This window comes from Heptranchias perlo, chromosome 22 (assembly GCF_035084215.1).
Source record: "Heptranchias perlo isolate sHepPer1 chromosome 22, sHepPer1.hap1, whole genome shotgun sequence".
Lineage (NCBI taxonomy): Eukaryota > Metazoa > Chordata > Chondrichthyes > Hexanchiformes > Hexanchidae > Heptranchias > Heptranchias perlo.
Window position 1 is genome coordinate 38,245,660 of NC_090346.1, and position 18,576 is coordinate 38,264,235.

Consider the following 18,576-nt stretch of genomic DNA (forward strand, 5'->3'; position numbering starts at 1 on the left):
CTAGTTTACTCTCATAATTTATTTTCTCCCTCTTTATTATTCTTTTAGTCATCCTTTGCTGGTTTTTAAAGTTTTCCCAATCTTTGGGCTTACCAGTAATCTTTGCCATGTTGTATGCTTTTTCTTTTAATCTGATACCATCCTTTACTTCCTTAGTTAGCCATGGTTAGTTCACCCTTTTTGTGGAGTCTTTCCTCCTCACAGGGAAATATTTTTGTTGTGAGTCATAAAATATCTTTTTAAATGTTTGCCACTGCTTATCCACCATCATACCATCTAATCTGTTCACCCAGTCCACTTTAGTCAATTCCACCCTCATTCCTTTATAATTGCCCTTATTTAAGTTTAATACAGTAGTTTCAGACCCAAGATCCTCGCTCTCAAACTGGATGTGAAATTCTATCATGTTCTGATCACTGCTTCCCAAGGGATCCTTTACTTTGAGATCATTAATTAATCCTGTTTTGTTACCCATTACCAGATCCAAAATGGCCTGTTCCCTGGTTGGTTCCCTGACGTATTGGTCTAAGAAACAGTCCCTAATGCACTCTAAGAACTCCTCCTCGGGGCTATTTTTGCCAATTTGATTTGTCCAATCTATGTGAAAGTTAAAATCGCCCATGATTATTGCATTACCTTTTTTACAAGCCCCACTTATTTCCTGATTAATATTTTGTCCTACAGTGTAGCTACTGTTAGGGGGCCTATATACTACTCCCACCAGTGATTTATTTCCCTTGCTATTTCTTACCTCCACCCAAATTGATTCAACATCTTGATCATCTGATCCAAGATCATTTCTCACTATTATACCAATTTCATCCTTTATTAACAGAGCTACCCCACCAACTTTAACATTTTGGAAGGATAGGAAAAAAGGTAAATAACCCATAATATTTAGCTCCCAACCTTGGTCACCTTGCAACCACATCTCTGTAATGGCCACGAGATCATCCCCATGTGTTTCTATTTGTGCCGTCAATGCATCTATCTTATTACGAATTGTGCGCGTTCAGATAAAGAACCTTTAATTTTGTCTTTTTACCATTCTTTCCTACCCCATATATTCAACACTGAGGAGATCCCTGTACTGCATTCCAGAAAGAAAGGGTTATAATTGAGCAGTGCAATAGTTCCTGTGCTGCTTTCATCATGGATGGGTCATTGGTGGACTATGGTTGGTCAGAGCTGTTTGCCACTTGAAAGGTTGGGTTAATACATGTGTAGAAAACTTGAAAATGAAGGAGAAAGGTAGATCATGTATTATTAGGGACTAATCTTTATTCTCTGAATCAAGGTCACCAAATATCCAATCTGATCCAACCAACTTAGAATAGATGATGCTGTATAATGAGTTCTAAAACAAGAAATCTTCACTATTCTGTTGGTAATTTGATCAGATATATGGAGAGAGGAAAACCCACTACTTCAGATTTTATTTCTGCTAATTCTGGTGTAATGTTGAATATTAGCATGAAAAATTTATTAGTTTGAGTCCTTTCAGAAAATTCAAAGTTAAACAGTTTAATATGGAAGGGAGACAACTGAAGCCATGATGCGCAATAATTGTGATGAGAGGTTTCATGTGTCCAGGATTACCAAGTGCAAGAAGTGTCTCCAACTGCTTAGGCTTGAGCTTGAGGTTTCTGAGCATGTGGAGCAGATGGTGATGCTGTCACATCTGGGAAGTTGATAGGCACCCATCAGGCAAAACAAATTAGTGACAATAGGAAGCAGGTGACCATATATTAGGGTAGGAAGAAGAGACAGAATGCAGTGCAGGGATCTCCTCAGTGTTGAATTGACGAACGGGTATTGCTGTGACAATAACAACTCTTGAGAAGAACCAGGACCTAAAACGACAGCACTGTGGAACAAGTGGTTGCTAAAGAGGGTGAAGTGAAATGCAGAAACAAAGCAACAATAGGGGATTCCACAGTTGGGAATAGATATGCACTTGTGGTTGCAGCCTGAAGTCATGAAGGGAATGTTACCGCCTTAGTAAGTGATATCATGGAGCAGATGTAAAAGATTTTGGAGAGGGAAGGGAATAACGGAAGTCATGGTTCATGTTGGAACCAGTGACCTAGGAAGACATAGAATTGAGGCCCTCGAAAGGGAGTGTCAGTAGTTAGAAGCTAAAGAGTAAGACTTTGAGGGTAATAATCTCAGGAATATTCCTGCTACCATGCCCTAGGCAGTATAGGACTAGTAAAATAATGAATTAGGTGCATGGCTGCATAGGAGGGAAGTGTTCAGATTCACTGGGACCAGTGCAGGGGCAAGAATGTCATGTATAGGATGGACAGGCTTTATCTGAACAAGGCTGGGACTAATGTCACTTAAAACTATGAGGAAGCAGAAAGGAAAACACATGAGATGTAAGATCAGAGGGAGGAATTAAAATAAGTGCCAAATGTAGAGGTAGATTTGAGTTTATGTATGAAATATTCTAAAAATGGGTTAGCTGGAAACACATTGCTTTGGGGGGGTATGATGTAAAGCATTAATAGGAATGGGTCATAGGCCAAGGCAGGACTGGAAGCTGAACATTTCTGGTTACAAAATATTCTGAAGAAAAACCACTAGCAATGTTATTCAAAGATTTCATTACAGCAGTAGGACAGGGGAATGATATAGGGAATAGTGCAAGAGCTAATTCCTTTTGGTTAAAGCTAAAGAATATGAAAGGAAGTGGTACTCTATTAGGAAAAATATTAAAGGCTGCCAAACAGTGGTAAGGAAATAGAAAAGTGAACTGTACACAGGGACATAATGGATTTAATTAGCTAAAGATAGACTGGATAAAAATAATGCAAGTAGCAAAGATGGGTCCAGGACTGCTTTCTAGATCAGATTTTTAGTGCCAGAGGTAGTGCTGGATCTAATTCTAGGAAATTAAGAGGGGCAGGTAAAGCAGGGCAATATGTAGGAAACACACATCAACCTTAACAATTAGGCTTGATATAAAAATTGGAACAGCATGGGCACAAAGATAAAGGTACTTGACTACAAATTTAGATAATTAAAAGACTAACTCAAATTGGAAAGAAAAACAAGGATGGGACCTCTACACTAAATGGCAAAACTTAAGAAAATTACAGGATTAGATACACATCTTTAAAGATGAGAGGACAAGTTGCTTAGCTGTTTTAAAAGAATGTATTTTTTTAAAATCAGGGCATAGAGCACTAAAGCAGAGGTAGAGCTAAATTTAGACAAATCATTATTAGACTAGTATGCCTAGTTTTTAGCAACTTTAGGAAGGATGTCAACGCCATGGAGAGGGTGCAGAGATTTAAGATAAAACCATGATTGAGAGACCTTAGTTGAGACAGACCAGAGAAAGTGAGGCTATTAGAAGAAAAAAAGTTAAGATCTGATTGAAGTATTCAAAATTTGATGAGATAATCAGGAAAAAGTATTTCCAGGAAAAACCGAGTTAACTAGAGGCCATAAATTTAATGGGAGAGATGTTGTTAGGACATGGATTATGCTACCAGGAACAGAATCCATAATGGCTATTAAATGGAAACTGGATAATTTTTTTTAAAAATTAAGGAATGGGACAGCCAGCAATGGGCTGAATGGCCTCCTTCTGTGCTGTAATCAGTTTGCTTATTCCTAGCTTTGGGACATCCACCCTGGCAGAGGCGCTCAGGAGATGGGTGCATAAGACTGGCTGTGGGGATGTAATTACCCTGATTGATTGTGCAGCTGCAATCTTGACACCGCCCCCCCGCCCCCCCCAATATGTGCTGTGAACAGGCCCTGATCCTACACCAAAACATGTCAATTGGTAGTCATCCTGAGTATCCAGGATCAGATTCTCTAAATTGTTTAATCTCACCCACCTACTGTGGATAAATCCCTTCAGTTTATCTTCTTTACATGAGGATAACAACGACATGTTTATATAATGCCTTTATTCTAGTAAAATGTCCTAAAGCATTTGACAGCAGCGTAAATAGACAAAAAATTGACACCAAGCCAAAGGAGACATTAGGGCTGGCAACCAAAAGCTTGGTCAAAGAGGAAAACTTTAATGTGAAATAATGGTCCAGAGGAGAATTTTCTTCGTGTGGTGGGTTGGAGAATGAATGAAACACAGTGAGAAAAATCACAGCAGCCAATATATTTATTTAAAGCGTTTTTACAGCAGTGTATTGTTACTTCTGGAAGGATTCAGAAATCACAATGTAAAATAAACTCTATATAAATATTTTTAAAAATACTCTAGTCTTAAGAAATATAACAAACAATATAAATGATATGTTTATAATACAAGTGTAAGGAAGACTTTATTTTATGAACCTTCAGTTTCTGCTGCAACCTCAAATTCAACCAGATACCATGCAGGAGAGCTCCATTGTAAAAATTCTTAACAAAAAAGGAAAGCAAGTTAAATAAAGTCTTTATTTCATTACAATTTCACATAAATTGTACATCCGTCCATGGGTCGAGGTCTTCCTATCTGTGGAATGTAACCTACAGACACTGCAATATTCTATTAAGTATTCGCAATAAAGCTTCAAACAAAAGCTAATGGATAACCACCAAGTCACCTATGCAATTGAGGTTAAGAGTACTTTTCACTAAATGTCATTATTTTGATTATGATTCAGAAATGGGACTCCTGTTTTAAAAAAAAGTTCCACTTCATCCCACTGCAATGGCAGACGACGAAGAAAAAGAATGTGACATTTGCTTTGCCTACACTCTGCAAATTCAACTTGGTTATTTTATGAATTTTTTATTGGATTTTCTAAATGAGGCAGCAAGATTGGATGGTAACTGTCATTTGGCTGAATTCACAATGCATATTCTGCCCCACTTCAGGTCTAGGATATTGCTTTGGTTGAAGCGATTGCTGGAATGCTGCTGAGGTTCTTGCCAATTGGGGAATTGTACCTTCCAGAAAATTATTAGCTACAGGTAGGTGCTTTGTAACCACAAGTTTAATATGTTGTACACTTGCTCTTTACAATGAGCACACTGACTGATGATCAGAGCCTACTTAAACCAGAACATTTTTAAATTCTCTCACACAGATTGCTAATTAAAATAAGCAACATTCTATGCTTTATTTTTAAAACTCCGCTTGCAAAGCTGAATGGGAAGTTTGCAGAATGGTTGTTGATGCCTATTACATTGCCACATGATCCGCTCCGTGGGTCCTAAATATCACCCGACATTAAATTAGAAATAACACCTAAATAAATTTCCCACCTGCTCTGGTCCCTTCAACAACAAAAAAAAAGTCCAGAACATTAACACACTGATGTTTTACTTGAACTTGATGGACAGTTTTGTGCACAAAGTGCATACTATACAGAAGGCAGTGAATAACCCACTTCTGACTGCTAATAAAATTGGTATTCTATCACTGATGTGAATGATACTGAACATCCATATAAGCCTCTAATAAAAGCTTAAGCAAAATGCTTACTTTTTGAAGATAAGATTGGAACTGCTTCAGCTGTGTTCCGTCAAGTATCTATGTGTGTGCAAACAAATCTCAAAAGTATTCTGCACACAAACATCCAGCTGCTTGGACATGTGGTTAGTCTGAAAGTCCCGTTAGGCCTTTTGACCCACGATAAGTGGCATCCTACCCACTCTCTGAAACCAAAGTGGGATCAGTGCCCTTCGCTGTAATTAGCATCTTGATATATTAGTTTGTGGCTTTGAACCTGTGGGAGACATATTTCAGTACCTCTCGCCAACTGGAAAGCAAGCCAACATTTCACTATCAATAATGTTTTCACAAGCAAGTCACTGATTTGCTTTATGCAATAAGTTGTATTCATAGCATATCCCTTTTGGTAATTGATTCTTGATAATGCTGAGGGGACAGAAAACAATTATAACGTGAAAAAAAACTTCAAACCAAAACACTTCAGCCAATTGTCAGTCATCATATTTTCCACTATTTGAATTTAGCTAAAGATTTTCATGGTGAATGAGTCAACTTTCACTGACTGCACCCAACTTTAGCCCATTTTTTTGGTATCTGCAGCATATATTTTAAAACATCTCCGGAACAGTTACAGCGATGCCCACATCAAGGAGGACTTCAGCAGTTATTAGTCAGCCAGTGCTTGTTGGATGTCACTGAGTTTTTAAGCACAGCTTTCTCAGGTATATTCACAGAGGTGCCCACATCCAGCTGGGCAGTGGGAACTAGTCCTTAACCAGTTCATGATGTGCTGCAAGTGTCCACCATGGCTACATCCCTGGCACCAAACAAACAGCCCTTTAACAACTTGATGGCAAACAGCACACATGCTAGCACACTGGCGGCATCTAAAACACAAAGAAAAACATGCAACAGCAGGTTAGAGCGCAGATAATACTGGCAGTTACATTAAAACATTACTCTTCCAACATTGGTTCTACATAGTGGCCCTGAAATTCTACAGGCACTCTCCCACTGTAACTTTGGCAAGAAACCTGTGGAACCCCATGAGAAACAGTGTAAATGACCTATAGAATTTCAAGGCCAGTATGTTTACTGTAACAGCTTTATTTCCAGATTTTAGTGAACATTAAACAGTAATTACTTCTAAATGTATTTCTATCATCATTATTTAATGGAATGTACTTAACTCCACATTACAAAAGGTCGATATGCAGCCAGAAAAAGAAAAACCCAGTGCACCTTGTTCATTCAGGCAAGAACAAAGCCATCTTAAAATATATATTTGCAAAGCCATATTCATTCTTCTCACTAAAGATAGATATTTAGCATAAGGATCTTATTAGGAAATGTGTAGATCCACTCAGTCAGCTCATGATCATATTGTAATTTCAACTTGTAAATACCTAGTTTGTATAGTTTAGGGTCAAAGACTGGTTCGGCCACAACTGGAATATTGTGTCCAGTTCTGGGCACCGCACTTTAGGAGGGATGTGCGGACCTTAGAGGGTGCCGGGGAGATTTATTAGAATGATTCCAGGGATGAGGGACTTCAATTACGTGGATAGACTGGAGAAGCTGGGGTTGTTCTCCTTGGAATTGGAACAGAGAAGGTTGAGAGGAGATTTGATAGAGGTATTCAAAATCATGAAGGGTCGAGATAGAAAGAAACTGTTCCCATTGGCAGAAGGGTCAAGAACCAGAGGGCATAGATTTAAGGTGATAGACAAAAGAACCAAAAGGTGACATGAGGAAAAACTTTCTTCTTGGGATCGGGAATGCACTGCCCGAAGGAGTGGTGGAGGCAGATTCAATCATGGCCTTCAAAAGGGAACTGGATAAGTACTTGAAACGAAAAAATATGCAGAGCTACAGGGATAGGGCAGGGGCGTGGGACTAGCTGGACTGCTCGAGCAGAGAGCCAGCATGGACTCGATGGGCTAAATGGCCTCCTTCCGTGCTATAACATATGATTCTAAGAATGAGAACTCTGACAAAGTGGAATAATTCACCTTTATGGACTTTTTTTTGATTAGTTCTCAGGATGTGGGTGACATCGCATTTATGGTCCATCGCTAGTTACCCAGAGAATGTGGTGGTGGACATCGTCCATGAACCACTGAACTTTGTAACAATTGTTTACAACTGGGCAGCTTGCTAATCCACTTCAGAGGGCATTAAGAGTCAACCAGGTAATGTGGGACTGGAGTCACATGAAGGCCAGACCAGGTAGGGATAGCAGATCCCTTGCTTGAAGGACAAAAGTGAATCAGTAACGATCTGGAAGCTTTCGTGGTTGTCCTTCTGGTGCTAGCCCACCAATTATGGACTTGGATCTGGTTACACTGTACATACCAACTTTTCCTGGTTGCCCAAAGTGGTGGAAGGAAAAGAGATGGATGACACTATGGGGCTAATTCTATGATCAGGCCCTCACAGGGAGCGCTTTTCAGTACATTAGATGGAAAATGACTAGCTACAGACCGGCACTCATCTGAGCTGCGCTCCCTGGATCACAGAATCTGCCCTTATAATCTTAAGGAACAGAGAATCCAACACTACCATCACCACTGTCCAACCAGATATTACTTGATTTTTCTCATGTTCTATTTCTCCCCCCCACCCCCACCCAAAGATTAGTGATGTTCTACATTTTGAACCTTGGCCTGTAACCGAGGTTTCTCAATAAAACCTAAAGTTGCCTGTACTGCATCAGTAACTTGCATGTGGTGGAAAGAACTGCAGAAAACTCAACAAAAGGAGTAGATCTTAAGATGCTGTAACATGACAGCCAAGGACTCTCCCGATCTTTCCTAGACAGAAAAGAATAGCAAAGCTGAAGAATGAAAAATAACACTATGCCAAATTACTTTCAGTATTAAAAATGGGTTTGTTGGGTTCAGTCAGAAAGCAATTTTCTACGAGTGATAAGTTCAAACATTTCCAGCTTGCCCCCAATAGAATTTAATCATTGGGATTCTAGCTGTACTATCAGCAGAGGCACTGCACTCTTCCAGCTTTACTCCAAAAGCAGTTATTACAAGACACAGCCCACCTATCACAGATCCAGCCCTTGCTGCTCATTGGCCGTTTACAGTTGCTGCAGTTGATGTGAAGGGTGGTTGATGCCTGGTTAAAACAATTGATGGAGCTGCATGTGCTCAGCTTGATCACCTCATTTGAGACGTTCCACAGTTTGAAACGCTGTAGGAGATCGACGTATGATGTGTACCAGTGTTCCTGGCAACAAAGAATAAAAGGGAAAGTTCTAAATATTCAGTGAGATGGTCAATATTTCCCAAATAGGTTTAGTCAACAACTTGTATTTTTGCAATAAAACATCCCAAAATGCTACACAAAGAGAGCAGACAGTGAGCAACAACAGAAGCATTAGGAGGGAGAACCAAAAGCATAGCAGAAAGGATAGGTTGAGAATAAATTTTAAATTAGGAAAGTAGCTTAGGGAAGGAGTTTCAAAGAGTAAGGCCAAGATGGCTAAAGGCTGTCACCAATGGAGGAGTGATGGTACAGGGGAGGCAAGAATGCACATGAGGTCAGAGTTGGAGGATTGAATAGGATTGCTAAGACATAGGGCTAGAGGAGGTGACAAGTAGGGTGGGACAAGGCCATGAAGAGATGTGTAAACTAAAGAAAAAATTGTGAATTTAGTGCATTGTAGGACAGGGAGCAGCAGAGGCCAGTGAGGACAAGTGATGGGTAAGCATCCAGGGTGCAAGTGGCAGATTTTGGATGAATGGAGTTTGTGTAGGGTGGAGCTCAGGAGCAAGAGGAGTTGAGTCTTGAGGTAACAAAAACATGGCTAAGGGTTCCAGGGCTGTGGGAATGAGGTAGAGGCAGAGCTGGTATTAAGAGACTTTGTTATGAATATGATTTGGGAATGGAAGCTCAGCTCATCAGGAAGGTTGGACACTATCTGATTGAGCCTGATTTATGTAGCTGGGGAGAGGGATGCAATCAAGGGCAAAGCTACAGAGTTTTTGGCAGCAGCCAAACAAGATGTATTCAGTTATCCCAATGTTCAGCTAAAAAAAAGTTCCAGCTCATCCACAACTTGATGTCAGACAGACAAGTCTGACAAGGCAGGGACTGAAATGGATCAGAAGGTGGCAGTGGGCAGGAAGGTGTAGCACAGAAAGGGATTATAATCAGAAATGGCTGATTCAAATCACTTACTGAAATTTCAGAAGTGGCAGCGTCCATACATGATGACACCAAACGGCCAAGGGTGTAGGAGTGTCTGTGTGTGTTGGGCAAGGTTAAATAAGGATAGGAGACTAAAGAAATAGGAAGAGAAAAAACTAGGATTTTGTGGAGCTGAAGTTGTTATGGATGAGAAGTGGCTTGGTGCAAAGGCTATAGGAGATCTCAGCAAATAAATCATGGGACCTGGAAGGGTGGCAGACAACATATTAGCAGCAGTTGCTGCTCCAGGAAAGACAGCCTTGGGTGCTGTGGTGGAGGACATCTGGTGGAGCAAAGGGAAGAATGTGGGCATGTCCAGGTGGGACTCAAACCAAGAATGGCAGGAAAAGGGGTCAACATGGGTGTAGGGCTGAATGGGGTGGTGAACTAAGTGTGGCATGTTGCAAAAGAACACAAATGGGTTGGGGGTGAAACTATGAGCTGCAGAGACAGGAATTGAATAGGAGGGCACACAAACTTAAATTTACAATTATCATTTTTTACATTCAACTAAAACAAATTTAAATGTTGCATTCTCATAAAATCAATCATGGGGATCTGGGTGGAGGAGCTATTGAATTCAACAGTACGAGGCAGCTGAATTATTTGTAACTCAGTAACTCCTCCCTCATAACCTCAGCACTGAAGTATATGTTGTGAAGTCCACTCACTGAGTGGGAAAGTTGCATGCATGAATCTTTGTTGTATGGTCAATGGCACCCAATGTTGTGTACCACCAGGATGCTGGATATTTTTAGATTACAACTTCATAGCATATAAGTAACCATATTGTCCCCAGTTAAAATTTAAATGGTAAAGATCACTGATCTGATATATGAAAATTAGCCATCAGCATTTGGACCCCTTTCAGAAAAAAATACCCAACATTCAAACAATGGAAACTGATTTATTACCATATCTTCTCGACTTTTGATTAAAATCAAGATCACTGGTGCAGAATGCAAATGAAGCAGCATCCAATTCAAATAGATTGACTAACATTACATAAATAGTAGAAAAAAAGGTTTGACTTGTCATTTAAAGATATTGTAATTATAATTTCAGGAATTTTGATGATCTTCAGTAATCCACACAAGTTTCACATCACAGAACAGCTACAAGCAAATGTCATGATATTTAGATGAAGTATTAGGATGAAGAGGAAACCTTGGTACACAATGGGGATCGTTTCATTAAAGCGATTCCAATTTTTCATTTGATGGAGGACAATGCAACTCTAGTTTCAATACTATTTCGATGAAATGAGACAGAAATCTTCTCTCTCATGGCCATCACTGACCCAGACCCATTAGAAATGAAGTGACTATCATGAACTCTATTCCCAAATCTTATGCATAAAAAAGGCTCCCACCCCCATGATCCGAGAGCAGTATTCCCTTCTTTGCTTAACACTGAAATTGGCAGAAAACACGGTTTATTCCAACGTACACTTACCTGTGTCTGTTCATCAATTTCTTTCCGTATACGGTCACCGAGTACAATGAGGACTGATACAGCCATCTGTACATCTCCCTGCTCTGCATAGTAATGCAGCATGTCTTTAACAAGGGAATTAAAGTAATCAGTGGGCAGATAGGCATCATAGAGAGGCTGAGAGATTGACATGAGGGAAAAGGATTCAATTGGGGTCAAGCACACAGTCTCCGCTTCGTTTCCACTGACATGCGGAGAATCCACTTTATCCTGAAGATGGTCTGGAGCAGAAGGGTTATCAATAATTTCGTGACGCAGTTGAAACGCTTCCTGAGGCAAAATGTACTCGTGTTCTTCTGCTAACAAACAGGAGGCACTATATAAGGAATTTTTGGCATTGTTTAAAAGAAACAAGACAATTGAAATTCTAAAACAGCACTTTTACACATACAGACATAAAAAGGGGTAATTTTGAGAGTCCGCGCTGCCAGTGCAGAGCCTCACAAGCGGTGCAAATCAGAAATTTGGGTGTGCACTGGTTGCGATTTTTATGACCATTCATTGTAATAATCTGAAAAATTGTGCCTGAAATTCTGATGTTCCCTGCTGGTGGGCAAGGTTGGTCATCGGCAGCACCAATTTGTAAAATTACCCCCATTTTTGAATTCACATTAAATGGGGAACAAGAATTGTTGGACCAGTTTGGTTTTATTTACAAATTCACAGCAGCACTGACAGAATTGAGAAGCAGCAGCAGCTTGGCCACTTAGTCAAGTAATGCTGCATGGCACAAGGGAGGGAACCAAAAGTGATGGGGTGAGACAAGAGAAGTGAGTAACTACACCATATAGACAGGAAGTTCTTAAACTTGCATTCATATAGGACCTATTAATACTCTCTCAAATGCTTCAAAGCACTTCATATACAACAAATTAACTTAAAATGCATAGACTCAGCTTCACGCCCAGTTCTGTGCTGAGCTAGCTCATCGCAGTGCGGGTGACAAGGCGATAGAGGCAGTACAATTAGCCTCAGGGCCCTGGGTTAGGAAGGGGAAAACTGTCTGAGATTCCCATTCCTGATCACTACAAAACAATCCCCTCGATGAAAATGTGTGTGTAAAGGTGAGGTGAGGACTGGATCAAACTTGGCTGTGATGCCTTCTTGATCGAATAGCCTCCAAACACTCACAAAGTTCACGCGTGAATAATAATCACTAGAATGTGGTACAAGAGGGTGTCAGTGGAACCTTACTCCAGCAAGGAGTCAACACCTTCAGAAAAGTAAGCCAGGAGTGAAAATTGGCAAGTAAAAATGTCCCAAAGCATATAGCAGTAATTTGTCAAGAGGAAAATTATTTTCAAAATGGTTTACAAATGTTAGAGTCATAGAGTCATACAGCACGGATAGAGGCCCTTCGGCCCATCGTGTCCGCGCCGGCCATCAAGCCCAGTCTAATCTAATCCCATATTCCAGCATTTGGTTCGTAGCCTTGTATGCTATGGCATTTCAAGTGCTCATCCAAATGCTTCTTGAATGTTGTGAGGGTTCCTGCCTCCACAACCCTCTCAGGCAGCGAGTTCCAGACTCCAACCACCCTCTGGGTGAAAAAGTTCTTTCTCAAATCCCCTCTAAACCTCCTGCCTTTTACCTTGAATCTATGCCCCCTTGTTATAGAACCCTCAACGAAGGGAAAAAGCTCCTTAGTATCCATCCTATCTATGCCCCTCATAATTTTGTACACCTCAATCATGTCCCCCCTCAGCCTCCTCTGCTCCAAGGAAAACAAACCCAATCTTCCCAGTCTCTCTTCATAGCTGAAGCGCTCCAGCCCTGGTAACATCCTGGTGAATCTCCTCTGCACCCTCTCCAAAGCGATCACATCCTTCCTGTAGTGCGGCGACCAGAACTGCACACAGTACTCCAGCTGTGGCCTAACCAGTGTTTTATACAGCTCCATCATAACCTCCTTGCTCTTATATTCTATGCCTCGGCTAATAAAGGCAAGTATCCCATATGCCTTCTTTACCACCTTATCTACCTGTTCCGCCGCCTTCAGGGATCTGTGAACTTGCACACCAAGATCCCTCTGACCCTCTGTCTTGCCTAGGGTCTTCCCATTCATTGTATATTCCCTTGCCTTGTTAGTCCCTCCAAAGTGCATCACCTCGCACTTTTCCGGGTTAAATTCCATTTGCCACTGTTCCGCCCATCTGACCAACCCATCTATATCGTCCTGCAGACTGAGGCTATCCTCCTCGCTATTTACCACCCTACCAATCTTTGTATCATCAGCGAACTTACTGATCATACCTTTTACATTCATATCCAAGTCGTTAATGTAGACCACAAACAGCAAGGGCCCCAGCACAGATCCCTGTGGTACCCCACTGGCCACAGGCTTCCAGTCACAAAAACAACCTTCGACCATCACCCTCTGCCTTGGCCTTCTGCCACTAAGCCAGTTTTGTATCCAAAGTGCCAAGGCACCCTGGATTCCATGGGCTCGTACCTTCTTGACCAGTCTCCTGTGCGGGACTTTATCGAAGGCCTTACTGAAATCCATGTATACCACATCCACTGCGTTACCCTCATCCACGCGCCAAGTCACCCCCTCAAAAAATTCAATCAAATTAGTCAGACATGATCTTCCCTTGACAAAGCCATGTTGACTATCCCTGATTAATCCTTGCTTCTCCAAGTGGAGACTAATTTTGTCCTTCAGAATTTTTTCCAATAATTTTCCTACCACTGATGTTAGGCTCACTGGCCTGTAGTTCCCCGGTTTTTCCCTACTCCCCTTCTTGAATAATGGTACTACATTAGCGGTTCTCCAGTCCTCTGGCACATCCCCTGTGGCCAGAGAGGTTCTGAATATATGTGTTAGAGCCCCCGCAATCTCCTCCTTTGCCTCACACAGTAGCCTGGGATACATTTCGTCCGGGCCTGGGGATTTATCCATTTTTAGGCCTGCTAAAACCGCCAATACCTCCTCCCGCTCGATGTTAATATGTTCGAGTATATCACAGTCCCCCTGTCGTATTTCTATGTCGACGTCGTCCTTCTCCATATTGAAAACAGATGCAAAAAATTCATTTAGAACCCCTCCTACATCTTCCGGCTCCACACACAGATTGCCAGTTTTGTCCCTAATGGGCCCTATTTTTTCCCTAGTTATCCTCTTACCCTTAATATACTTATAAAACATCTTAGGATTTTCCTTTATTTTGCTCGCCAGTGTTTTTTCATGGCCCCTCCTTGATCTCCTAATTTCCTTTTTAAGTATCCCCCTGCACTTTTTGTACTCCTCTAGGGCTTCCTCCGTCTTTAGCCTTTTGTATCTGCCAAAAGCCCTCCTTTTTTTCCTAATCCATTCTCGTATATCCCCTGACATCCAAGGTTCCCTGGAGTTCTTGGAACCACCCTTGACCTTTACGGGAACATGTTGCCATTGTATGGTCTCAATCTCCCTTCTGAAAGACTCCCATTGCTCCGATGCGGATTTTCCTACAAGCAGCTGATCCCAGTCCATTTTGGCCAGATCCTGCCTTATCCTATTAAAATCGGCCTTCCCCCAATTTAGAACCTTTATTTCCGGCCCCTCCCTGTCCTTTTCCATGACCACCTTAAATCTCACCGAATTATGGTCACTGTCACCAAAGTGCTCACCTACTAGCACTTCTTCCACTTGGCCGGCCACATTCCCTAGAATTAGGTCCAGTACCGCCCCCTCTCTTGTAGGACTTTCTACATGCTGGCTCAAAAAGCTCTCCTGGATGCACGTTAAGAATTTTGTACCCTCTAAGCCTTTTACACTCTGAGTATCCCAGTTAATATTGGGGAAGTTGAAATCCCCCACTATTATTACCCTATTATTTGCACAATTTTCTGAGATTTGCCTACATATCTGTTCCTCTATCTCCCCCTGACTGTTTGGGGGTCTATAGTACACTCCCATCAAAGTGCTTGCCCCCTTTTTGTTTTTAAGCTCCACCCATATGGCCTCATTTGAGGAACCTGCTAATATATCATCCCTCCTTATGGCAGTAATTGATTCTTTAATTAATATTGCGACCCCCCCTCTTATACCTCCCCCTCTGTCTCGCCTGAAGATTCTGTACCCCGGAATATTGAGCTGCCAGTCTTGCCCCTCCCTCAACCATGTCTCTGTGACAGCAACAATATCATACTCCCATGTGTTTATCAACATCTTCAGTTCATCCACCTTATTTGCAAGACTCCTTGCATTAAAATAGATGCCATCCAGCCTTGCTCTTACATATTTGCCCTGTCTTCCAAGCTGACTTGTTTTTTTCCTCAATATTTGGCTGCACATCACCCCCTATTGTAGCTCCACTCTGTATCCCATCCCCCTGCCAAGTTAGTTTAAACCCCCCCTGGGTAAGCATTGCCATCATTTGACTACTATGTACAAGTCCACATGTAGTTGTTGGCTACATGTGGACTTGTACATAGTAGTCAAATGATGGCAATGCTTACCCAGACTCTGTGACCCATGAGGCTTTTCACCTTCAGATGGAACATGGGAAAGCTCTGTCATTCTGACCAGCATACAGTGTGAGCCCAAAGCATGAATTTGCATACTCAGCATTAGTGTTTGTATGTAAGTCAGATAGAAACTATAAGAAATTTTTAATTTGTATGCTAGCAAACTTTGCATGTAAATAACTAACTGTGAGGACCACGTTAAAGCATTGGAATATGCAAATCCTAAGGGTCATTGTTTCCATCAGTAATTTTTTAAGTTATCGGGGGGGGGGGGGGGTGGGGGGTGGAGGGAGTACTTTCAGGGTACAATACATTCCACGCATGGTTTAAAAATTTTCCTACATCATTGAGAGAAACTACCAGGTTTAACATTGGTTATCAGCCTGCTGAAGATCAGCCATGTTGGGTCTCCTTTGTGGTGAGCAGCCACTCTGTTGACACAAACAGTAAGTAGGCAGCTCTCATTGTGACAGGACATTCTGGACATCTCTAAGAATCCAAGATGACTAAACAATTTAGTACCAAGTATCTTCTCGCCGCCATTTAATCTTAGCTACCATTCATTTTCTTTAATCACCGTAGAGCATTTGGCACCAGAAATAGATCTAACTTTTGTTTACACACAATAGTTAAATAATGACTTCCATTTGTACCAGCGGGTGGGCTCTCTAATGGCTAGAAGACTTAATACAGTCAGTCTTCACTATGCAAGTGATAACAGAGGCAATTTCTAATAGGTATGTGAACAAATTCTCACCAGGAGCATTTTCATGGTCCACCATGTAAAGGTCATCTTCATCTCCTTCCACATCCCCAAATAGGTAATCGGCAGGCACATCACTACCTTCTGTCTCCTCATTCTCTGTGGTATGTCAGAAGGAAAATATCAGAGATAGATAGATAGATAATGAAAATCGATAGATAAATCTATATAAAGTGAGAACTTTGCTCACAATAACATTTAACCCACCGCATACAAGAAATCACAAACTATCAAGAGGAACACTAAACCAAGATGGCAATGGTGGCTGATTATTATAGCACTAACATACGGTACAAGGAGTGTGGGAGGGAGGGGGCACAGCTTCTACCTTTCACTCCCCTGCTGTTGAGTTCCAACCTTATTTTGATTGGGATAGAAGTGGGGGAGTAGACAGCTAAGGTTTTACACTGGTGTTGTTTACCTGCCAATGGGCAGAGATTTCACGTCCTGAACATCCTTTCTCCAAAATTTAAAAAAAGGAAGACGAACCGAGATAACGCAATTCTTTTGGTATTACTAAACCAAACTGTCCTGTGATGAAGAAATCCTAACTAGTGTGATGTGTTGCATGTGTGTCATTATCTTTCAGTATTTCCATTGAGGTCACAAAGCTGCAAGAAACAAGACACTCAATTTTTAGTGCCCAAGATGTAAGGTTAGGTAGCAATAGGATATAACAGAAGTAGGTGTAAGGCACTTCACGGGGAAGAAAGGGGTAAAATAAAAAGACTTAAAATAAGTCAAGCTAAGCTGCACTCGCCACCTTAGTGGTCAGTTACAGACCGGTGAACAGAATGTCCATCTGTCCTGTCAGTGTATGGATAACTAATTTGAGAGAGGAAAAATAAAACTATTTCAAGTGAAAAATACATTTCGTAATAGTGGAGATGGGTGGTGAGCACAGAGTTCTTTACTAGAATTATTTCACAGTCTACCACGAGAGAGATCACTGAAAAACTGTCAGTGTATTGATGGACATACGTTGCTCTTTGACACTGTAAAATCGACTTACATAATTTTTTGAACAATGCCATAACAATGTACATTCATCAGAACCTTTAGCACTCAAACCAGAACAGGCCAAGTAGCACTAGCATTGACACTGCAGTACTATATTTCATTAATGAGTTTAATTGGATAAACTTTAACTGGAGTCCTATTAAGTATGCACAAAAAGTAACAAGGCAAAAATCAAGTATTACTGTACCTTCATTTGCAGTAATCAAAGGGTTTGAGGAATCTAAATGATTAATTTCTTGCCAACTTTCAGCCTTCCCCCTCTCCAACCTTGTCTCATTGCTTAGTGCTGCAGAGATCTCTTTAAAACTGGGAAGGAAAAATAAAACATGAATCTATTAGATTATCTACTATAGTAAATGGAAAGAAATTGTACAGCTTCAAATATTCAACAGATCTGAGAGAAATTCAAGAAGGGAGGGGACTTTTGTATGTGGAAATTGTAACACATTAAAATAAGAAAAACCATACCTATAGTAGGTAACCAAACATACATTCAACGTGTACAAATTAATTATGCCAAAGTAGGACAAAAGGTAGAAAGCCAAGGCCAAATGGTATTGCTGATAGGCCAACTAATAAAACCCATTTATGGGCCATAAATATGGTTTTACCAAAGTATGCCACATCTAGAGCATAAATTATATTTTTAAAAATTACCTCTGCTTTTCTTACCTGTTCATAAGAGGTAAGCCTCCACTCTTGCCTATACTTTGATTCAAGTTCACAGATGAAATAGCACCTGGATTAGAGTACACAATCCTCAGCATCGTCCATGTTTGAGCCACCTAGACGCAGAGCAGGAACAAAGTTAAACCCCGATTGTATCATCGGTGCAATGCATCGGGAATACTGACAGTGCACAGTGAATCGGGGTACAGATTCAATTCCACCCCCCTCCCCACAACTCCCCGAGTTCCTAATCTCAGCTACATTATTCTAACCAGTGTTTTTATTTCATAGTGACAGTTATAATTGAGAACAGACTACATTAAGGGGGGGGGGGGGGAACGTCCACTGCAATGTCACCTGCACCATTATTCACTATGCATATCAATATAGTTCAAATTTTAAATATCTGTACCCAATGTTTACTATTCTAAGTTAACATATAGCCCAAATAGAATATATGACAAGCAGCCTTGATCAAATAATCTAAATCCCATTCCAAGGACTGACCACAACTCACTCAGAGCTTTGTCATTTATTAGTTATCAAGGCACCCTTTTTG

At 41.0% G+C, this 18,576-nt stretch overlaps 1 protein-coding gene across 4 annotated transcripts in view; it reads right to left on the reverse strand.

The window, feature by feature from the left end:
* Positions 1-4,106: 4,106 nt before the first annotated feature.
* wdr24 (WD repeat domain 24) overlaps positions 4,107-18,576 on the reverse strand; it is a 31,313-nt gene continuing 16,843 nt past the window's right edge. Inside the window, exons 5-10 of one of the 4 annotated variants that reach the window (XM_068003321.1) lie at positions 18,021-18,133; positions 17,536-17,654; positions 16,323-16,427; positions 11,078-11,412; positions 8,475-8,659; positions 4,107-6,306 (exon numbers count right to left, since the gene is read on the reverse strand). In XM_068003321.1, the coding sequence (XP_067859422.1) occupies positions 6,138-6,306; positions 8,475-8,659; positions 11,078-11,412; positions 16,323-16,427; positions 17,536-17,654; positions 18,021-18,133 (1,026 nt within the window). In that variant the 3' untranslated portion in view covers positions 4,107-6,137. Of the gene's footprint in view, positions 6,307-8,474; positions 8,660-11,077; positions 11,416-16,322; positions 16,428-17,535; positions 17,655-18,020; positions 18,134-18,576 lie in introns of all 4 variants that reach the window. The other 3 variants (XM_068003320.1, XM_068003323.1, XM_068003324.1) reach the window with 3 other exon arrangements.